This window comes from Acanthochromis polyacanthus, chromosome 4 (genome assembly GCF_021347895.1).
Source record: "Acanthochromis polyacanthus isolate Apoly-LR-REF ecotype Palm Island chromosome 4, KAUST_Apoly_ChrSc, whole genome shotgun sequence".
In the NCBI taxonomy this organism is placed as follows: Eukaryota; Metazoa; Chordata; class Actinopteri; family Pomacentridae; genus Acanthochromis; species Acanthochromis polyacanthus.
Genome location: NC_067116.1, coordinates 35,057,591 through 35,080,680, shown reverse-complemented (window position 1 = coordinate 35,080,680; position 23,090 = coordinate 35,057,591). Strand labels below are relative to the sequence as shown.

The 23,090-nt window shown below is 40.1% G+C and overlaps 3 protein-coding genes across 5 annotated transcripts in view; 2 read left to right on the top strand and 1 right to left on the bottom strand.

The window, feature by feature from the left end:
• Positions 1-103: 103 nt before the first annotated feature.
• Positions 104-8,725, top strand: LOC110961257 (GTP-binding protein REM 2-like). Of its 2 annotated transcripts, none has more exons than XM_022208801.2 (6): positions 104-233; positions 697-757; positions 3,290-3,599; positions 3,756-3,829; positions 5,635-5,812; positions 8,053-8,725. In XM_022208801.2, the coding sequence occupies exons 2-6, from the start codon at positions 704-706 to the stop codon at positions 8,343-8,345; spliced, it is 909 nt and encodes a 302-aa protein (XP_022064493.1). In that variant the 5' UTR covers positions 104-233; positions 697-703; the 3' UTR covers positions 8,346-8,725. The 2 variants fall into 2 exon arrangements, with proteins under 2 accessions (XP_022064493.1, XP_022064492.1); XM_022208800.2 differs by lacking the exon at positions 104-233 and adding an exon at positions 446-565.
• Positions 8,726-13,180: 4,455 nt separating this feature from the next.
• paics (phosphoribosylaminoimidazole carboxylase, phosphoribosylaminoimidazole succinocarboxamide synthetase) overlaps positions 13,181-23,090 on the bottom strand; it is a 12,411-nt gene continuing 2,501 nt past the window's right edge. For both annotated transcript variants that reach the window (XM_022208795.2, XM_022208796.2), the window contains exons 5-15: positions 22,737-22,814; positions 22,287-22,444; positions 19,364-19,403; positions 19,090-19,287; positions 17,154-17,332; positions 16,891-17,070; positions 16,650-16,763; positions 16,459-16,542; positions 13,821-14,001; positions 13,572-13,730; positions 13,181-13,482 (exon numbers count right to left, since the gene is read on the bottom strand). In XM_022208795.2, the coding sequence (XP_022064487.2) occupies positions 13,316-13,482; positions 13,572-13,730; positions 13,821-14,001; positions 16,459-16,542; positions 16,650-16,763; positions 16,891-17,070; positions 17,154-17,332; positions 19,090-19,287; positions 19,364-19,403; positions 22,287-22,444; positions 22,737-22,814 (1,538 nt within the window). In that variant the 3' untranslated portion in view covers positions 13,181-13,315. The remainder of the gene's footprint in view (positions 13,483-13,571; positions 13,731-13,820; positions 14,002-16,458; positions 16,543-16,649; positions 16,764-16,890; positions 17,071-17,153; positions 17,333-19,089; positions 19,288-19,363; positions 19,404-22,286; positions 22,445-22,736; positions 22,815-23,090) is intronic.
• Positions 19,670-23,090, top strand: part of ppat (phosphoribosyl pyrophosphate amidotransferase) — an 11,931-nt gene continuing 8,510 nt past the window's right edge. Inside the window, exon 1 of the mRNA XM_022208798.2 lies at positions 19,670-20,194. Within this exon, the coding sequence (XP_022064490.1) occupies positions 20,067-20,194 (128 nt within the window). The 5' untranslated portion in view covers positions 19,670-20,066. The remainder of the gene's footprint in view (positions 20,195-23,090) is intronic.

The window sequence follows — 23,090 nt, the reverse complement described above, 5'->3', positions numbered from 1 at the left end:
GTGCATTTTTAAAACATATATCCCCCAAGGAGGCCACACAAACAAAGCCAATTACTGAGGAAAGGCCTTGTGTGGTGTTGTACTGCCCCCTAGCGGCCGGGTTCTGCATAACCCCCATCATCCAGAGGTCAATGAGAGATTCGTGACACCAGGAGAGGCATCTCCCTGCATGCATCCCTGCAGCACTGCTTCATCACTGAGCTGCATGCACCGGCAGCAAACACGAGCAGAGCGTGAGTCCAGCCAGCGTGACTCTCTTCTGCAAACAGGAGGAGGGGGGAAAGAAAGAAAGAAAAAGAAGCAAGATTTGGGGAGATTTTTATGCATCAAGTCAATCTGGAGAGCGGTGATGAATGACGGTCTGCGGAACTGGACCCGGGCCCTAACCTGAGGAGAGGCAGCGAGGGAGAGAGGGGGAGGGAGAGAGAGCAGGAGAGAGAGGGGGAGGGAGAGAGGAAGCCTGGGAGGGAGCCTGGGAGGGAGGAGAGAGAGAGAGAGAGAGAGAGAGAGAGAGAGAGAGAGAGAGACCGCGCTTACTTTGTAGTTGCCGACAGCCACCTGACAGGTGAGAGATCTGGCTCTGGTTCATAAAGTCAGTGGGTGAGGAGGGGTGAGGAAGGGGTGAGGAGAAGGGGTGGTGTTCTTCTCTGTTCTATCTTCTGGACTGCTCATTTTTTCCCGATCGCTTGATTTCAGTTTGCAGATGCCGACAGATGTGCCCGAAGACAGGCTCAGCAACGATGAGAATGCGACCAAGGTAAGGAGCTGCAGGAGGTTCTCAGTGAGAGAAGCAGGTGTGAGGGCAACGTGTTTGTGGGATGTGACGATGTTTGCTTGTTCTTCTAGGTTGGTGGTGGTGCAGGGTGGAGGTGTCCTGCATCACAACACAATACTAGTAGACTTGGAGTCAGTTCCGATAAGCAGGAAATGTTAAACTAAACTTTCCTTCACTTGTTTTTAATGATTTTTTTAAAAGAAGATTTTTAACTGCAATTTGTAAAACATCTCACTGATATTTCACAGACTTTGCCTCTTTTGGAGAATGAAAGGAAATAACTAGCAAAATCACAGAAAAAGTAATCAATTTATAGACTGTAAATAATGTCAACATCAAAAATCTGACATTTCACAGACTGTAAAATTACGCTGTTTTGTAAACTAAATCAGCAAAAAAAATATTATATTACTGATATATGCTGTTGCCTAAAAAAGATAAATATGTGGATTTTATATATATACAGATTTTCACGGTTTTGGCATATCATTTTTTTTAAGAAAAGCATTTATTTACATTTTAAGCATTAAAACTGTACCTGAAGTGCACGTCAAAAAAATGTATTTTTATAAGTGATGATTTCTTCTTTTACATCTGAAAATGAATTTCTTTTCATTCTATTTAAATCCTTGGAAATATAATTATTTTACAAATAAATAGTAAAATTGTAGAAAAAGTTATGATCTACATATTGTCCATAAATATAAAACAGGTCAAAACTGTAAGTCATATCAGCATCAAAATCTGGACCATTATTTTATAGAATATGTATATGCATATGTAGTCTACAGCTAGTAAAATCACAGACAATGAAGTACTTATTTCAATGTAAACCACAAAAAAGGTAAAAGATTGTAAATAACATCAACATTAACAATCTGTGATATTTTGTTCTTTTGCAATATGGTGCCATAATTTTTTTTTTTTTACTGTATTTAAATCAATACATTGTTGTTAGATATTTGACATGATTTGAAAAGAAAATTATGCATAGTTGGCATTGAAACATTGTAAATAAACTTTTATACACAATAATGTGTTCGTTTAAAGTGTGTGACTGTACAGTTACACTGTTTTACTAAATTCTAGTAATCTAAAATGTATTTTACAAATATATGCTGTTATTTTCACAGAGTTTACAGGGGTTTTTTTTGAAAATTAAAGTATTCCACCATTTTCCAATGGATTTTTTTTCAAAAATGTCATTTTCATTGTAATGAAGATATGTCTAATGTTCTCAAAGACTCAGCTAAGTGATTTAAAAGGATTTTAACCTGTTTGTTGAGGTGCCAGGGGATTTCTAGCCAATTAGCCGACATGGAGCCATATTGTTTATGATGCTGAAACAGAGACAGAGCTTGGAAAATTGGTTCAAAAAAAGTTTTTCTTTTTTTGTATTATTAAAAGGACAAAATATTTCAGTGATTTTTAAACCACAATTTGGGTCATTTAAACTTCATCAGTTTAATTAGCTCCTAATTAAGTAGGCATGCATAGGGAAAAGCCTTTTTTAAACCTTACTTTTCATTTCTCAGATTTTACTGGTGACCTACAGTACAGTATGTTTTTATGTCCTGTTGACAATAATATAGCTGTTATGGCTCTCTCTTCATCCCTGTATAAAGGAGCCTGGTCTTGTTAGCTCAACAGAAGTGTTATCATGGCGTTACCAAAGTGGCTGCCAAGTGGCAAGACTTGCTCCAATGTAAACTAATGAATTAGGGGAACAAACTGGGGTTAACCACCATGTGGTCAACACAGCTGTCCAACTAAGGAGCCATATATTTCCTTAAAGGACATGGAGGATGCCAAAAACATAGAGATTAAGGTTGTATACCCCCTTTTAGAAGATGGTGGAGACCAAAAGTAGAGCTAATAGTTGTTATCTTTCCCTGAAGTTTATGGATAAAACCAAAAACAGAAGGAAAAGATGGTGGAGATCAAACACAAAGCAAAAATATAGCATATTTGCTTTTAGGAAATACTGCAGACTTAAAACAGAGCTAAAAAAAAAATAGAGTTAATATTGAAATAACACTCATCAAGTGGACACAAACATGACTCTACTAATTCTAAGTTGTTCCATAACTGCTGCGGTAATTGACCACTGTTTGCCGACAAGTTTGAATTAACTTTATATGATGTCTGTTATTTTCTGTTGCCTCTGAGAGGGAAGCAGCTTTTATTGTAGATTTAAGGTGAGCTTGCTCTTCATTAGGGCACTAGTCAGATTATGAAAAGAGTTGTGTAATGCGTTCTGTGTTTGCTCAATATGGAAATTTGTTGTAAACAGGAAATGTTCGAAACTTAACAACTCATGTTGATGAATAAATGCTAGAATGCTTCTGCTAAAAGTCTGTCTCTTACAAGGGCAGTTCATAGCTGAAGTCACAGCACGCAGATACAGAAGGCAGATCAAGTTTGGGGCTTTTTTTGGAACATGAGAAACACCAGATCTGAAAAGAAAGTGGCTTCAAATGTTACATAACGCTGATTTATTTTTCTCTCCCCCAGTGCGACAGTATGACTCTGTGCAGCACACCGACAGTTCGCAGGGGAAGCACTCCTCTGCCAATTAAGCACCTGCTCAGGCGAGAAGAAGCCGTCCACGATGACGGCGACTGGACATCAGGGGCAGCTGGACCTTCTGCTTCACCGATCAGCTTCAGCCCTGCCCTGGACGACACTCCGACCGTGGCTGTGGAGGGCAGACCTGAGGGGCCTTTAAGGATCGCCCTACTGGGGCAGAACGGCGTGGGGAAGTCCTCCCTGGCCATTGCCCTCGCTGGGGACATGGACAGGACAGCATCTGTGGATTCAGACGGTACAGATGCTGTGTGTTTTAAAGGGGATGATGCAGGGCAGTGTAGTGCCCTGGAGAGGCAGCCTGTAGGGGCCATTTTCACAGTGAGCAGCGAGTAAATAAATCACAGCGCCCATCTCCCATCTGAACCCTAACTGCTGCTCTCCTTGTCCTTAGGGGAGGGTTATGTGCGCACGGTCGATGTGGACGACGAGGAGAGCACTATCATTATCTATGACAACTGGAGGCAGGTAAGACAAACAACACCTCATCGTTCCCACACTCCCTGATCCCTCATTAGGCCACTGAGCCCTCTCTGCAGCAGTATACAGCGTTTCACTGTGGCATATATACCAGTTTATAGGGGCTGCCGATGACATGGACTATTTTAAGAAGGAATTCAATATGCACCTTTTCAGTTTCAATTTTGAGACTTTTGCAGAGGATAGTGTTTTGCTGTATTAGCAACTGAAATACAAAAAGTGTCAGAATATCTAGCTGTGCGTACAGAGAAAACTTACTGAATTCACTCAAACAAATTTAAACTTAAGCGCATCCCAGCATGCAGTGCGCAAAAGGTGGCTACACTATACTCAGACATGCTGCTATTGCAACTAGCATGCAGCACAAGAAATGACATTAAAGAGAGAATATGTTGTTAAATGAAAGAGAAAAAAATACCCAAAAGGTATGCAAAAAACATGCATATGTAGCATGTCATTTGTGCATATTGTGCACATCTGGAGGACAGTGCATTGTTTGTTATCCTTGACAAAAAAATTAATAAAAAATTGATGTCAAGTCCACGGAAGCGTGTGACAAAAAGGGGACAATAAATCTGCAGCATCTGCATCTGTTTGCCTGAGGAAAGCTCATTATCAGGTTGTTTTGCACACTTTTCCTTCTTTTCCCTCGAGTGCAGTCCAGAGACATCTGTGTGTGGATGTGAGCAAGAGAGAGTCGCCCACAGAGAGCGATGTGCCAAATGACTGCAATAATGTTTCTGATTTACGTGGCTGTGTGAAAACACAGAAGACACGCGCTTCTGACACAATCTGTCTTTTTTGATATGGGGCTTTATATGTGTTACTCTTTTTGCTATGGGTTATATTTAATGTGAGAGGCACTGTAATGTTTGCCTTTGGAGGAATTTACTTATATAATTGCAGTATAACACTCATGTCTGTCATTAGAGTGCAACATTTGTTTTAGGTCTGTGGTTAGCTGTAGACTTAATTAAAGCTTAATGAAAAGGCAGTGGACCATGGCAGCACTCACTAAAGACAGGCTGATGTTTAGTCCATTATCTGTGCAGGATTCACTCTGGAAATTGTTATTTTTGGAGATTTGTGCCACTTTGGATGACTGTGTGTGTGTGCCACTAAGAACTGGAGGTGTACAGCAATTAGTGTTTGATTCAATATTGATGTATCACTAAACAGGGGTTCTCAGGTAGAAAATGCAATTTTCTGCTGTTTTTTCAAACTGTACTGCTGCTGTTATTTGCTTTTTTTTTTTTTTTTGGAAAGATTTTAATACCGAGCTGCACAGTGGTTAGCACTTTCACCTTGCAGCAAGAAGATCTCCATTTCAAATCCCGGTCTGGGCCTGGGATCTTTCTGCATGGAGTTTGCATGTTCTCCCTGTGCATGCGTGGGTTTTCTCCAGGTACTCCGGCTTCCTCCCACAGTCCAAAAATATGCTGTGGTTAATTGGTTACTCTAAATTGCCCGTAGGTGTGAATGTGTGTGTGATTGTCTGTCTGTATATGTAGCCCTGTGACAGACTGGCGACCTGTCCAGGGTGTCCCCTGCCTTCGCCCGAGTCAGCTGGGATAGGCTCCAGCACCCCCCGCGACCCTAGTGAGGATAAAGCGGTGTGTAGAGGATGGATGAATGAATGGATTTTAATACTATGGAATATTATCGAGTCTTTCAGGATACCTAGTGTGTGTGTTTTCACATTTCACAGCTCCGCAAAGAGTTTCAGAGTATTCTAAGTCACAAAATTCACTCTGCTGTAACATGTTGTGCGTCTGCTTCGGTCCGTCCCTCAGGACCTGTCGGCTCTGCAGTGTGAGGTGTGTGTCCTGGTGTTTTCGGTGACTGATAGGCGTAGTTTCCACCGCACCGCTCAACTCCGACTTCTTCTGAGAGAGACTCAGCCGCAAACTCCCATCATCCTCGTCGGTAACAAGAGTGACCTCGTTCGCACCCGTGAGGTCACCTCTCAAGGTGAGATCAACCTCCATTTTTATCCCTTTCCCCTTTTGCCTCGCCTCTTTCATGGTTTCCATCTAACGCGGCTTTCATCCTCACAGTTGGTGTTGACATTTTCAGCTTTCTCTCACTGTGTCAGTAAACACTAAGGTAAATGCCAGGCTTCATGGCAGTTTGAGGGGAGATACAATTACAGTAGAAACAGGAGAGCATTCACTGCCTGTCCACACTCATGTAGTTTTAAACACAAGCTTAGTGACTATTAGACACAGCCTCTATATAGGGCTCACCTTCACAATTAAAGTATTTTTCTATTTATAAAAAAAAATCACCAGGCACAGCATCAGCTAATGAGGCCTTTATTATTGTGGTTTGATCACATTTGATAGAACATAAGCAAAGAATCATAACAAACTAATGAGAAAACTACAAACAAACATGTAAATACAAAATCCTTGCATTTGGATGTACTAGAACTGCTCCAACTGAGAGATAAAACCCCACTGCTCAAGGCAAGAAGCTGCTGAATAAAATATCTCTTCAGGGTCTTTAAAGGAGCTTACAGAGTTTACAGCTGCTTCATTGAAGTGAATATGAGGTCAAAATATCTGCAGCTTGTCGTAGATCAAACTGAGTTAACATCTTCTCTGCTCACAGAGGAATTATGTCTCACCAAAGATCCGTGTAAATGACTCCACGAGGTAATCACAGGTTGCAGAGGCTCTCCAGGGAGCCGACATGCACTCCTCCTACATCTGAACAACAACGCCAGGCAAGCTGATTGAAAAAGAAAAACAACACAAATTCACTACATAAGCATAAAGAAACACAGATCCAAGTAGCACAGAGGAAAATAAATCCAGCCTAACATGGCAAACAAATCGCTCTCCCTGCACATCGTTTCATTTTTTACACTGGCTTTTACTTGTCGTAGTGCGTTAAAGCAAACTGTAGTCACTCCCCTAAATACTGAATATCGGTTTACCTGTCTCAGAAAAAAATAAACTAAACAAAGCACACCTCCCTCCTCACCTGAACTGCCTGATAAGTTGCTTCTTATTGTTCTCTAGCGTGCTACAAAGTACTGGAAAGCAACCACCTGGTGCTTCCTTCTGGTACCGACATCTTCAACACCTTCCATGATGAAAGACTATGGCTTTCATTATGAAGAGATAATGGCTTGTTCCTGACCTTTTGGCCACCTATTATAGATCGTAGATTTGGAAAGCTCACTTTTAAGGGGTAATTGGTTCTCCAAACAGAAGAGTCCTCCTTTTACCCCTCATACAAGCTTGATTAGTGACACAGAATGGAGTGTGTATTTACAGGTTTGTTTATGATGCGCAGATAGATAGATAGATAGATAGATAGATAGATAGATAGATAGATAGATAGATAGATAGATAGATAGATAGATAGATAGATAGATAGATAGATAGATAGATAGATAGATAGGGTTTTTTGTAATTGCATGCTCTGGTTTGCTGTCACAGTCCAAAGACATATGTGATGCTAAATTGTCTGTAGGTGTGAATGTCTTCCTGTGCTACCCAGTTATAGACTGGCGACCTCTCAGCTGGCATAGACTTCAAGCCCTCCTGACCCTACAGAGAGTAAAGCGTTCTGCTGACAATGGGTGACTCCGGAGACTGTTACTTTAACCCTTGTGTCGTCCTGTGGGTCAAATTGGTTCGTTTTAAAGTGCGAAAATGTGGAAAAAAATATATTTTCACGGTGAAGCTTCTAATGTCCATATTTTCAACATTTTTGGAAAATTTCTGAACATTTTTTGGTGCAAAAAAGAAATGTTGAAGTAAATTTCTTTAAGAACATTCACAAAAAATCAATCAAAATCCAGCGAATCGCTGGATTTTGATTGATTTTTTGTGAATGTTCTTAAAGAAAATATTAGAAGTTTTATTGATATATATGTAATCACTTTAGAAATGCTTAGGATTTTTTGAGGAAGATTTTTACTCATTTTTAAAAAAATATTTACAAGAATTTTCTTGCCAAATTTGGGGGATTTTAAAAAAAAACTTTTAAGGGAAATTTTTAAGGAGTTACTGAAATTCTCTCCCTGAAGGTTTTGCAAATATTCAGAAATTTAGAGAACTTTTTGGGGCTTTTTTTCAGACAAAGAAGCAATATTTTTTGGTGCCCATAAATGAAGACAGCAGGAGGGCTTAGGTATAAATTTAAAAGCTGTGACATACCTTCATTCATCTTGCTCTCCTCTCCATCTCCCCCCTCAGAGGCCATGTCCAGTGCCGCCCTCTACAACTGCCTCTATCTGGAGATCTCGGCCTCTCTGGATCACCGTACCCCGGAGCTCCTGGAGTGCGCGGTGCGGCTAGCCAGGGGCCAGCCTCCGTGGCCCCCGGGGACCAGCGCGGAGGACATGACTGGAGTAGGCCAGCGTGAAAGCATCACCTCGCGTGCCAAACGTTTCCTGTCCAGCCTGGTGCCCCGGTACCCTCGAGAGCGAGAAGTGGGCAAGTTCCTGAGGCAGAAGTCCCGCTCCTGCCACGATCTGGGTGCACTGTGAGGAGCCTGATGGTTAGGTGTTCTACCTGAGATGGCTGGAAGTGATGTAGTATAACAACGAAGAGAAGAAAGAGGAGGCCATGCAGCAATTAGCGGACAAGAGAGGAGGTGTGAAGGAACCCGAGTAATAACAGGACAATGTTGTGAGTGGCCATCATGCACATCCAGCAAAGGAAAACAGGCAGAATGACAACAACAAAAAAACTTAGCCATGACGTTATCTATAGGTGGATGTAGAAATTTTGTACACAAGACCAAACAGAAAAAGAGAAGATTAAATACTATTGTAGAAATCGTGTAAATAAACTGCCGTAGTGATACTTACCTGCCACCCTCACAGCTTTGAGAGCTAAATAAATTGCTTTTTTGAGTCTTGAGAAAGTCTCTGCATACTGACCTTGGACTCTGTTATTACACTGGCAGTTTGCTTACTGCCCTGAAGAGGAAATCAATAACCACAGTAAAACAACAGTGCAAGCCCAGGATTAAGTCATGACCACACATATTCACAACTCATCAGCGGGTTAGACTTTGCTTATGATTCATATTGTGTTCATTTACTCTGGGCTATTTTTGCATCCATGGCAATAGGAAGCAGCGAAATTGGCGACAGAACAGCAGACAGAAACTAAGGAGATTTAAAGTGGATTTACGGAGCTCGGTGTGGAAATAGGAGAAGGAGCAGAGAGAGGAAGGTAGATTATTGTATATAGAGCGATTGTTGCCATGCTACTGTTGTCAAGGAAACCTGGAGTCACTGAGACTTACACATCATGTCCATCTTAACACTGTAGCTATACCTCTACTCTTTCTGCTGCACATCAGTGGAGGATTGGACATCAGATTCTACCACAGTATATTTTATTTTTAAAGCATAAAAATTCAACTCCAAATTATGCAGAGGGTGTTTTTCTTTTTTCTTTTTAAATTCTATATCAGATATCAGCCTCCATGCACTCATCTGTACCACACGCTACCCTCAGCACTTCCATCCTCCCACTGCCACCCACACGTGAACGAAGATTTAGCACATCATAGGTCATTATATCCATCATTTGTTATCAAAGGGAGAGCTGTGCTATAATAGAAGTAAGAAATAAAATGGTGGCATGATATTCTGACTCATTCCCTTGGCTGCAAACTACTGGAACGAAATGAAAGGTTAAGATTTTGGATCTGCAACATGGGCTGCAGGCTCCCTCGTGTGGCTGATCTTAGGTCCTGCAACGAGCAGATGACGAAGATGTATAGATACTGTGTGTTTAAGATGGAAAGCACACAAGAACTATTTACACAGCAGGACGACAGCTCGCCTGTCTAGTTCATTATTTGCTAGCAACCAGTCTGCTCAGATGACGTGCACCTGTCTTGTATTTGATCAGAGAGAGACTGTCAGAAATACGTTCATCCATAAATCCTTTGTGTTTCATAGCAGCAACAGGAGTGCACACAATGCGAATGCAAATCAGCTGGAGCTCAGCCAAGAATAAGCTCTGATTGTTGTCTGAATTTCTATAACAGTGCAGTTGTTGGGGAAATTCCGAATCAAGAGCGTACTTGTAAAACGTGAAGCTATGAATAGAAAAAAACAGAAAAACATGGATGATAGTGTAGTTGTAAAAATGAGTTGCCAACGTGTTTGCTCACAGGGAATGTTCGGATTTGCTGGGTTTTCAATAACCGTAACTTTGATACTTCCTCAGGTAAATTTGAATTTTTATACTATTGTAGGGCTTCAACTAAAATTATTCAGGTACATTCACACAGTAAATAATGCTGTAGGGTCTGAACCACATGTCCTCTATTGGGAACCACTTTGGTTCAACAGCTGTTTAAACTGAGCTATTTAAACAGTGGTCACTTGACTTAACTATGTGCAGAATCTATAAAATGTGTGCCCAATCCATTGGTAATCTCTCAAAGCTCGGCCACCATTTTACTTTTTTAAACCTTGGGTCCCTGTTGGACTAACTCTGGCTGTGAAATGATTCATATTCCTATAAACTTTTCAACAGCATCCTGCCAGCTCCTCATCATGCTGATGAATCGTATTCCTGGCTTTCATCCTAATTATGGCTGTGACAAAATCTGTTACTGGTATACTGTCATTTCAAGGTGTAAATGCTGAGCTACAGCTTTGACCGCATGTTTGGCTCTTGATGTGTCTTAGAGCATCTGAAAAACACCATACGGGCATGCCAACAAGGCAAAAATCCCTATTTTGACAACAAGGTCTTTAAAAACTCAGGATCAAAAAAATCATTGGACAGGACCTTTAAAAAGCAGGCAAGCTGTGTTCAGCTGTGGAATCTGCACTCCGAGGCTCAGGAAATTATTAACACACATTCCCAGACGCTTGGCATTGTCGTCTTTAACGGTCGCCACAGTGACTCTGATTCTGTGAGGGACAAAAATGTCACTTTTGTCAAACTATAAAGCTACCACCAACAGCCAGTTAATTTAGCATTAAGATTACAAACAATGTAAACAGTGATCCAAAGTCACTGTGAAGGTAATTTACTAAAACTGCAACATGAAAACAAAAACTACTTTAAAAAAAATAAGTCTTTCATGCCAAAGTGAAATCAGATTTCTGAAAAGTAATGTCGATGAATTAAGAATACAAAATGTAAAACAAGCCATTCATTGCACATGTATTCACCCCCTTCAAGTCAGTGTTTAGTAGTTTCACCTTTACCGGCAATAACAGCATACAGTCTGTATGGATAGGACTTCATCAGCTTTGTACATCTGGATATTGCATTTTTACTCCATTCATCTTTGCAGAACTGCTCAGGCTTGTTCAGGTTACACGGGGAGTTTGAGTAAACAGACATTTAAGCTAAGTCTAACTCTAAATTCACAATTGGATTAAAGGTCTGAGCTCTGACTGGGCATCCATCCATCCATTCCAGTCTCTACCATTTTGGCCACTGAAGCTCGAAACTCCTTCAGACGAGTCATGGGCGTCTTTGTGACCTCCCTCACTCGTCTCTGGCAGTTTCTCACATGTGCCACATAAAATTTCTTAATGAAGGATTTGACTGTCCTCCAACAGACATTCAGGGACAGAGAATTATTCTTATAGCACCGGCTGACTTCCATTTTTGTTAATAACCTTCATGGAGTTGCTTGTTATCATGTGGGCTGAATATTTCTTAGGCACTGTACTTCAGACTGGTGTCAAACTTCTCTTCCAACTCAGTTTTATCTGAAAATATTCACCACCAAAACGGAATCTGTACTTAAAAAAACATACTATGGAATTTCCTCACTCTCAAAACTAATGGGAATAAAAAACAAAATCCTTTCCATGAGCCTTCATAGCAGAAAAAGCACAATTCTTCTGTGCTTTTCTGCTTGCTCAGCTGTGTACTTTGTTTTCTTTCTCTATTGGGGCTCAGCAGCACATACTGGCATTTAGCTACAACCTGTTAATCAATTACTATTGAGAGGCCAGTGCATCACGGTACCATCCTTGTACGAGTCAAAATGTTGACCTATTGACAGAAAAAAGAACTCCATAGCACCACTAGTCGTCCAAGCCATTAAAATGAGCCAGCACCCACCCTATCAGGATGCTGGAACTGCTCCACTTGTCAGTTACAGCTGGGTCATTCCGTGTGGTTTCACCAGATGGTGGTTGCTGCACCATTTTCAAATTAGTCCTAAATTTGTATGCCATTAGATGGTCACAAAAGTACTTTCTATGCAAAATTGTAGGCCTGTAGTTCAAATAGTTTCTGAGTTGTGGGGGTCTGAAACTTTCAGAATTTGGGCTATAAAAATCCTCGCCAGCGTTTTTTGCATCTTTAAGTGGTTATTTCTCAGCCTCTAGACATACCAGAGAGCTGCGAGTTGGTAAACAAGGCCTCTGCATGTAGCTAGTGCCCCACAAACATCCCCAGGTGTTTCCCTACACTCTGCAGGCCATGGGGGCTTGCTAAAAATGCTAGAAATTAAGAGATAGCTACTCACAAGTGGAGTTTGGGGCCTTAAAAGTACTAGAAATACTGCACAGAAATGTTCTAACACCCCTGGGTTCCATTCTACACAAACTTGTGTGATAACTTGGCAAACTGGAGCTTTCTAGGTACCTCAGTTTGGAAAATATGAGCTCCCAAAGTTGGACGAGATTTTTAATTGGCTATTTTTGGTGGCAAAAATCTCTGAGTGGGACAGGTACCAGAGACCCCACATTTTTCTACAAGACAGTTCCATCTGCCGTCTATCACTGTACAAAAAAACAGCAAGGTTATATTTGTAGTTACTGAGATATTCTTACTCAAAATAGCATGGGTAATGTCAAAATCATGTTTTGCTTTTCAGTACTTTAAATTGGGATACAAGTATTAGTAGTCATTCCAATGGTAGTATTATGCATGTTTTGTTCTTTTTGAAATGTTAGTAGTTAAGGTGACTAGCTTCAAAAAGTGTAACGGTATAACTTAGGTATACCCAAGTTAGAACTTAGGTATAGGTTCTTTTGCTTGTAACATGACATTGTACAATTAAATTTAACATGTTTAATCCCACTGCACTGATACTGTAAAATTCAACATTATTATTTTTAAATTAATCAACCATGATTAATGGCAATGCATACATGTAATTACAACATACACATACAAATTACATGTACTAACTTGAATTCAGGGAGCTCTGTAGTAGTTCATGGTTGATTAATTTAAAAATAAAAATAATGTTGAATTTTACAGTCCCCAAGGAATATCTGGTCATTTCACCTGGAATGACCTAGCTGTGCCTTCCCAACTAGGACGTAAAAATTCAATGATAAAAAGCCCTAAAATGGAATCAGACAAGTACAGATGCATATAAGCTTTTAATCATTTTTATTTTTTAATGGAATGATTTGTGCGTGAGAGACATCTACGGTTATTGGGCGTTTCATCGTAAACAAAGACATGACAAAGTGGAACACACTGGGCTGTAACGGGCCTTTTATCCATTTCAGAGGCTGCAGGCCTGTAACTTCTTGTCGGCGAGCTTGAGAGCCACCCAGGTGTTGAGCATGGAGGCTCTCAGTTTGCACCAAACGAGGTGGTTGGTCAGCCCGAAGATCTGCGCTGCAAACTGAGCGGCGGCTTCAGGGGAAATGATTGTTGAGCAGCCAAGACCTGCAGGGGAAAATAAATCAAGGACTGATTCTAACGATGAAAGAGCCCACATGTGAATAATAATCTAGCATATAAAACGGTCAGCTCACCGCTTGGCATACGGAGCGATGACCACACATCTTGTGATCCCCAGTCTGGAGTGAGAGGAGGGCAGTTGATAACAGGGTACGCAGTGTTTCCAGACATGACGGGACCGAGACCGTTACTCCTTCCAGCTACGGCCACAAACACAGTGGGTATCCCGTCACCTGGGGAAAAGCATATTTGAGGTTAATTGCATAACAAAATTCCCACTTTATTAGAAAAGGTGGAAACTGAAGGTCAACATCAGTGCACACCTTCATATTCTGCTTTGATGCGTAGCGTCTCATCTGGACCCTTGTGTGCCGAGGTGACCCTCAGGACGCAGGGAATCCCGTAGGAGGTGCAGGCCTTCCTGATTTTCTCACAGTGGGCCATGTCTGAGGTGGAACCCATCAGAACCACCACCCTGCCGCCAGCCTGGGGCTCCAGGAGCAGCTGAAGACAACACAGGAACCATTTGATCACTTAAAGCAATGAGAAAGAGCGTGCTTATTCATGAAAAAAGTTATTTCTTCATTTCAAATGCATAAACACAGTTTAACCCTCTGAATAGACCCTCCAGAAAAACGCGGGCAAAAATCCTTGATTATGCGAACAACTATGCGGGGTTTTTATGCCATTTTATGAGGGGAAATTGCGAAAAGTTGCAAAGTGTGCGAATAGTTGTGAAATATGCAAAAATATGCGCGATTCACCTGCCGTCTGGCCACGGAGGGATGTGTCCTCTAATCAGACACTGGGACTGCTGCGGGGTTATTGGACTGACAGCCTGTGCTTTGGGAGGGGGAGAAGCTCACAGCAGCACCTGCTGCTTGTTGAAAACAGTAACTGCAGAATGACCCGAGTTTTCCTGTCAGTCTCCAAAACGGCAGAAAAAGTCGCTAGTCGCTTTTGATAAAAAAAAAAAAAAAAAAGTCACTAGGATGCTTTGGAAAGTCGCTAGATTTAGCTAGAATGTCGCCAAGTTGGCAACACTGGCGCCGAGCTCACTGTTGCCAACTCCTCAGTAAGGTAAGTCGCTATTGGCTGTCCTAAAAGTCGCTAGAAGTCGCTAAATGACGTCATCGCCTAATTTGCATATTTCCCAGTTTGCATGCAATTGTAATCAACGTTGTAGGAGAGAGGAATAACGTTGTGGAAGAGACCAAAAAGTGAGTATAAAACAATCAAAATATGTTCTTGTACTAGAGGCTAAATGCTGTGGTTTATTTTAGCATGACAGTGAAGAAACATTTTTATTTATATGGCTCCGTAAGTCTGGATGGGATCTGTAGGGACTGCGCATGCGCGATTAATCTATCGTCTGGCCGCGGAGTGATGTGGGTCTCCCCCTCCCCTCACTGAGACTGCTGCGGGGTTACTGGACTGACAGCCTGTGCTCTGTGAGGGGGAGAAGCTCACATCAGCACCTGCTGCTTGTTGAGGACAGTAACTGCAGAATGAACTGAGTTTTCCTGTCAGAGTCTCCAAAACGGCAGAAAAAATCGCCAGATTTGTCGCTAGTCGCTTTTGACAAAAAAAAAGTCGCTTGGAGCGTTGAAAAGTCGCTAGATTTAGCGAGAAAGTCGCAAAGTTGGCAACACTGGCCGCGCTCCGCATCAGCTCGTGCTTCTAGTGTGCATAGACATAATAAAGGGTAGACGCCGCATCGACCGCTACTGCCTATTGGGGCTGACGAGCGGTGGGGCCGCCATCTTGGTCCGGTCATCCGCTCCACTCAGCGCTGTTTGACAGCGCATTTAATCCATCTTAACTCTGAATATTAAACTGATTTTCACGCGTTTTTTATTTTTATTTTTTTGCTGCAAACGTCATACATGTAGCTATGATACAGGACAAATGGTTCGGCGTATTTTAATATTCATAGCGGGAACAATAGATAATAATAATGATAATAATAATAATAATAATAATAGGTAATAGAATATTCTGATATTAAGCTCGACTGTAGACAGGTATTTTGCAAACATTGTAAACACACACTAATATATGCTAGAGAAGCAGATAATGGCAGTAAAGTCAATTATTGTAATAATTTGAAGAGACAATATATTATTACGTTATATATACATATATAAACAAAATACTGACTAATAAACACATTTTTATGTAAAACAATAGAAGTGATATAAATCATAGATGGAGTATCAACATCATTCACATACATAGTAGATAAAAGTTATATATCAGAGAAATTATATAAATCATATAGACTATCAATATAATTCATACATATATATTAGAAAAGATATGTCAGAAAATGATTTTATACATATACACATATATATATATATATATATTGTTTTATATAGAAATATGTGTTCATTAGCCAGTATTTTGTTTATATATGTAACCAGATTTAGTAAAAGGCCATGAAGGACTCAGCAGTAACCAACAGACAGACTGTTTACAGAACCAAGAGGAGACAAGTATGGACACAAATTAGAAATTTAAGTAGTAAAATATCTAAAAGGTATATAGAACCAACATTTTCCCATTATTGATAAGACCCAGACAGTTGGTAAATGCTGCAGTTTGAAATAATTTTTTTGCCAATTTTGTAAAAGAAAAAAAACTTTGTTCAGATTTTTTTTAATCTCTGAGATTTATGGCATAATAATTTTGAGAATGCATTTTGTTCCCTCCATTCTTCTAGCCATGGTTGGTACAGGATTTGATACTGCTGTGAAAATGAGCCTACAGTCAGTAAAAATGTATAAGGAGCAACTACTTGGGGTTCAAAGGGTTAAAGCATGTTCATAGCATCAATCTTCACTTTTTTGAGATACATTTAAACAAAACACAACACAGCTTTAGGTTTTTGTTCATGTTGACAAAAGTCACCAAAACAGAGCAGATAAAGAACTGATTAAGACCATGTGTTCAGCGTACCTTGACCCTTTCAGAGACCCATTCAAAGTTCCTCTTCACCATCTGCATTGCCTCTGGGGTAACTTCTTTTAGGTCTCTGTACACCTGGAATAAGAGAAAAATTCATTTTAAGCTGCGATTCTTTATAAAAGTGTCAAAATGGAAAAAAAAAAAAAAGAAAAAAAAAAAAGAGGCAAACACGAAGCTCTGACCTGCTTGTCTTTCTGCTGGCTCCGGTCTCCAGCTGGCCACAGCCTCCAGGAATCATTGTCGATCACATCAGCGAGGACAATCTCCTTAGTTTTGACATTCACCCCAAACTCAATCTATAAACAAGGGGGAAAAAAAAGACACAAAACACATTATTTGTGCAGCAGGTAGACACACTCAGTAAAGAGGTTGTCACGCCACAACACCATGTTAATCAGCAGAGGGCAGCGCTGCACTGCATACCTTCATATCCACCAGGGTGCAGTTCTGAGTGGCCCAGGCCTTCTCCAGAATCTCAAATATGGCCACCGTGCTGCGATTCATGATGTCCACCTCACACTGGCCAATAGTGAGCCCAGCCAGACAGAATTTCGCCTCCAGCAGCTGCTCCTCTGACCACTGAGGATCATTGTTGGCATCATCCTAAATCACAAATCATCGATGAGTCCACAAACAGACCTCAACAGATCAAAGACACATCAATCAAGGTGAGCCTACAGACTCACTTTGAAGAACATCTCCATCTTCAGGGGGGAGAAGCGGAAGCCTTCTTTGACTCCTGGATTCCTCTTGAGGAAGGATCCGGTCGCCACCCTCCGACACACCCACTCAATGGGAATCATGTCACAGTGGGCCGCAATGAACGCCGTGTCTGACTGCTGCTTCACAAAGGCTGTCTTAATTCCTGGAAAACAGGGCAGACGTTTTAGAAATAATGCTACAAATGTATTCCTTTGTACATATTTGGATAACAGATGAGTCCTCAAATATAGCAGCAGTTGAAGTTAGCACAAATATCTTTCAACCAAAAATTTCATTATGGCGATGAGATTGGTCACGTTGTACTCGATCAAGTCACAAGACAGCAATTAGCACAACTCCGCACTCATGAGATACTTGTGGCTGTAATTAACTAATTACCAAGAAATTCAAGCCAGGTGGAAAATCATTTTGGAACTATGCAAGACATGCATGCACCTTATAAACTGTCAGAGGTCCCCACTAACAGCCACTTAGAGAAAGAAACACTCCCACATGTGGAAGCCTTTCTCCTCACATCTTAAAAAGCGACTCAGGCCTTCACAAGTCTGTACTGGCAGCCTGCCTAACTCTGATCCTGCTCTGATACAGTCGCTGGTGCCCTCTCTCATCTCTCTGCAGAGCTGTAACCACACACAGAATTAAATTAAGCAAGTAGCAAAATGGGGAAAAAAAGAACAAATTCAGCATGACATCCATGACTGTCCATTTACGAGCTTCTCACTGCAACTTCCAGACATTTTACCACTTGGAACTCATCATCAACATTGTAACATGACTATCAGTTGTGTTCACCCACGAGAACTGCTGGGATTGTACACACTTGTAAAAAAGACAAACAAAAAACCCTCAACATAATAACAATTTCTGCTGCACATAACAGAAGTAAAAATCCAGCATTGTCATGATCATGTGTTCTCAATACAGCTAATGATTTTTTTAGCTAATCAATAGTAGAAAATTAGTCATTTTTATGAATCCTAAAAGAAGTTTATCTCTAAATAATTGCTAAGACGTCTGATTACAAACTAAATATCCGAGGTTTAGCTTGCTCTCAGGGTTCTTATCAAGTTTAGCATTTTACATTTATTATATTTTAAAAGATCAACTTTACAAGCTGTCATTCTGTTTTGTCTTTTTTTAAAAAACATTTTAGATACATTCTAAAGTTAATCCTACTATTTAGCATTTTATATTTACTTTCATTTTGAATTTGATTGCACTGTTGCTATCCTTGCTGGTTTTTCTTTTTAAAAGAAGTATTTTCCATTCATCATGATCTACAACTTCAACTTACACATCATTATCCTGTTGTGTCTTGTTTAGACTGTCATATGTACTTTCATTTAGAAGTCAATCTTATTCTGTTGTTTCATTGGACTATATTTTATTATTCTGCTTACAAATTGATTAAAGTTTGTACATGTTTCTTCTGTCTTTTTCTTTACACACATACAGCACTTTAGTTAACTTGGGCTGTTTTAAAAGCATGCTTTTAAAATAAACTTGATGTGATTGTAGTTTTATCTGATTGTATCTTAGCTTGAGGGATTGTGAAACACATTTCTATCATATTCTGACTTCAAAAAAAAAAAGTATATAAATGCTAAAACAGACTTGTTACCCGATGATTGCAACAGAAAAGGTAACTAGGTCCAAGGCTGTCTTTCCTTCTCGACACTACTGTCACCTCATTGACCTCTTATCACGCTCACCAGGGTCAAACCTGCTTTGATGTTCCTCTGAGAACATTCCACTGACATTCTGCTACTCTGTGTGGAGGATTGCTTCATTAGAAGAACTCCGTTAATTCTCCATGTGGGAGGTTTGCCTCAGGGCGAGTATGACACAGCTCGTCTGAATGCTTTCAGTAACTTAATGATAACTTGACTGAATCCTCACCAGATTCCTGCAGCAGCTTGAACACGCAGCTTGTCGTTTTGTTGGCGATGGCAGCTTTGCCCTCCATCTGATCCTTCCTCACGGCGTTCCCAGCTGTGATCTGGTCTTTGGACTGGACCAGAACCAGTCCGGGTTGGTCCGGGAGCTCAAAAATCTGTTTCGTCTTCCCCTCATTGAGCTTCTGGCCAATGTTGAGTTCTGAAAAACGGGAAACTTAAAGCTGCTGCACAGTTAACTAATGCTCTAAACTGTGCATTTATTTACTCTACATTACCTGCGGTGGAGTCCATGGCGCTGCTCGTTCCAGAATCGTCCTGAAACACAGAAGACAAAGTGCTTCCAAACTTGTTGGATGAAACTACAAGAGGAAACGGGAGAGAGTAGCGGGCTGTGTCTTACGTGTGTCGACAGCCAATCACGTCACTCGATTGGTTTTGGGAGCCAATCACAGCAGCACATTGATTGTCACGTGTGAGGAAGAGGCTGTACATCAAACTTTAACAAGACGCAAAAACTTTTTGGCGTTTATCAACTAAAGTGCCTCCGTTTTCTCTTTTACATGAAGATTGATTTGTCTAAAACTCAACCACGAGCAAAGAAACTGTCTTTTTGACCCTAATCGATTTAATTGATTGTAATTAGTCGCACAAAAAACACCACGTGAGTTTCTCTAAGTCAGCACATTTGAGTACTTTACGGTAATTTTTTCTGTTTTCTAATCAGAGCGTGTCGATTTTGTTTTTGTTTGCTTGCTTTCTAGATTTTGTTTCCCGGGGTTTGCTGACCGCCTTTAACGGCTGAGTTTGTTTTGTGTTTTTCGTTTTACGAGCCACGTTGTCTCGCGCAGGCACGTGTTCGCGGCTTGTACTGTCGTGACAGCGTGAACGGGCACGCGCGCGCTTGTTTGCTCTCAGGCACGAGATCGTCCGGTAAGGGTTAACGGAGGACCGACCGGAGGACAGAGAGGCGGCGGCGGCATGGAGTTCGAGGAGTCCGGTATCGGGGAGGAGTGCGGGGTTTTCGGCTGTGTCGCTGCCGGAGACTGGCCCACGCAGCTGGAGGTGGCTCAGGTCTTAACCCTGGGGCTGGTGGCGTTACAGCACCGGTGAGTAACGGAGGTGTAACGGCCAGAAAGTTACCACAGAGGCCAACGACACCTTAGAGTAGGAGGAACAACTGCTTTAATCTTGCATTTTTGTCATTTTCTAGGATTAATACCCGATAGAACCCTTAAAAATTTACGTTTAAAGCCCGAAATTTGCATTTTCAAGTTATTTCAAAGTAAAATTAATATAAAAAGTATCCTGCTTTCTTTCTAAACTTTCTCTCAATGCTTTGACAAAATTCCAGTTTTAAAACTAGTGCTTCCCAAACTGTGTGACTTAAATTACTATAATTTATGATGATTTACAGAGTTATAATTATATGTAAAGTTGTGCCATGGGGATACTTGTTGTCATACATTTAATTTCTTACAAATTTGGGTTACAGACCATGAAAATAATCCAGAAAAAGAGATGTAAGTGCTGGTGAGGAGGAAAAATTTAACCATTAAGTCCCATAACAGAACACCACAAATATATGACAATCAGACCGAGTCTGCTGTTTGTGTGGATGACAAAAAACAATGAAATCCAGCTCACAATAAACCAATAAAGTGTGTTTTCATTGATACCTGATGCCCTATTTGGTTACTCATTTTAATAATTACAGATGTTACGTTCTATGTATGTAGTTCAGGTGAAGAATCCACTCACACAGTAATGCCACTGCTGCAAATTCTCTGCTGTTATTTTGTGAAACAAAGAAACTGGAATACTTTGAAAGTGTTGCATTCTTTAGGAAAACAACTCACATGATGCACCTTTGCATGACTCTAGATAACAAAAAACTGGACTATGACTTGTCTGATGTGCTTTGAGTTGTTTTCCTCACACTGCTGTGCAAAACTGACTTTAAAAACACGAGAGTGACAATGATGACAATTCAATGAGCTAATCACTTAAGCAAGAATACTGCAATATTTCTTTTAAATTTAGTGTGATAAATGTAACCACAGAGTCAATATGGAGTGACAGATTCACTTTGAAATACTGAATAATTGTAACTGACGATGTGGTAGAGAAGTTTATCTAAAGGTCCACAATTGATAGAATTTTGATCTACAACTTTTAATTGTCTGCTAACTTAATAAGTTTATCAGTTTGAGGATTTTTTTAAGGAAAAGGAAGTCAAACCTCTCTGATTCCAGCTTCATAAACGTAATTATTTTCACGTTTCCCTCCTCTCCAACAGTAAGCTGGGTGTCTTTTGGTTATGGATGAAAAAAAGGCATTTGAGGCCATTTTCTTGGAAAACACTGACATTTTTCATAGTTTTCAAGCATTTTATAGACCAAACATTTAATTGATTAACCAGGAAAATCAAAGACAGATTAATTAAAAATGTAAATAATTGATTATTAGTATGACCAAATGCAAAACAAGCAAATCACAGCAGCTGCATCTCTTTAGATAGGGGTAAAATATGTCGAAACATACTGAAATAAATTTTTAATTCATATATATTTCATTCATTTTGATAGAAAACCACATTATTATTATTATCATTATTATTATTTTTTCCCCACTGGAAAGGAAATAACCTTTCCCACTAAAATCCTGACTCACATTGCAATATCTGTCAAAAATGATCGCAATAAGATGTTTGGACATATCATTCAGCCCTAAATTCATTAGGTCAGTTTCAATTAATCTGCAGTTTATTTTTTTTACAAGTAACTGATTAATCATTTGGCCTTATTACATGTTGCAAAATAAACAAAAATATCTGCCTTAATTTTCCACAGGGCAAATCAAAATGTTAAAATTTCTCTTTTAAAAGCACCGTACAGCTCAAACCTGATCAGTTTCATTATCATACATGTATAAAAAAAGTATTATATCATTATATATGAAATGTTTGGTTCTGTTGAGTGGAAAAATGATAATTGAAGAGAAAAGTAGTTATCAAATAACAGTCTAACAGAAGAGTAATGAAGAAATTGTAGCAGCTCTAAAACAAGTCACAGACTGTGGCAATAATAAGCTTTAGAATTTGTGATTTTACAGTGTTTCCATCCAGCATTCCTACAGCCTCAATGAAATTTAATTCAAAATGCAGCTCTGAATCACATTGTGTTAGGATGTAGATATTACCTGACTCTGTGGGGACGGATTAGAGGAGGCCATTGAACACACTGAATTGATCTTAATAATCGGGATGTGATCGTGCTCCTCTTTGCACTGGGCATTCTCTGAATCAGCAAAGTCTTTTCCGGTGTCCACTTTTTTCACTGGTGCTTGGATCACAGGGTCTGAAAATACAAACAAAGCGTGTTTTAAATTAAGATTACAATGCTTTCTTTACTAGAAGCACTTTTTTTTTCAAGTAATCTAAAATTTTAGTCCTTCATCAACACCCAAAGTTACTTTACTTCATCATGAGTTGAGCCTCTTGTTAACAGTTACAATCGTACCTTTATCCCTAATTTCATTATGAGGCTCCGTGGCAAATCATGGGACTGGGACAGACATTATGAAAGCTTCAGTCAGTTCTAGACATCATGTGACATGCAAAGTGAGGGCAGAGGGAGACACATTTCAAACCTTGATCCACAGCTTTTCTCTTCTTTCCTCTTTTTGGTGAATAAATATCTTCTTTTTCTGCCCTACTTTCAAACGCATCTGCAAACAACATGAGACAGTTACAAAAGAAAGAAAGCAGTCTGTACTTTTTAAAACAAAAAATAGCTTTGACATGCTGCTTAAGTTACAACTTCACTGCATGGCTGTGACATGAACAAGGCTTATTTGGAAATATGGGAAATTCAGTTTGTATAAGATGTAATGTGAGTAAAAGATTCAATTTTAGCATCTTTACTCAGAAATTCTGGAAAATGTTATGTATTTCCCACTTATTCTAAGGGTTTTAAACAAATGTTTAAAGGGTCAGTTCACTGA

Coding starts and splice junctions, on each gene's coding strand:
- LOC110961257 (XM_022208801.2), top strand. CDS start 704: ATGCCGACAGATGTGCCCGAAGACAGGCTCAGCAACGATGAGAATGCG. Junction 758..3,289: donor ACGATGAGAATGCGACCAAG/GTAAGGAGCTGC, acceptor TCTCTCCCCCAG/TGCGACAGTATGACTCTGTG. Junction 3,600..3,755: donor AGCATCTGTGGATTCAGACG/GTACAGATGCTG, acceptor CCTTGTCCTTAG/GGGAGGGTTATGTGCGCACG.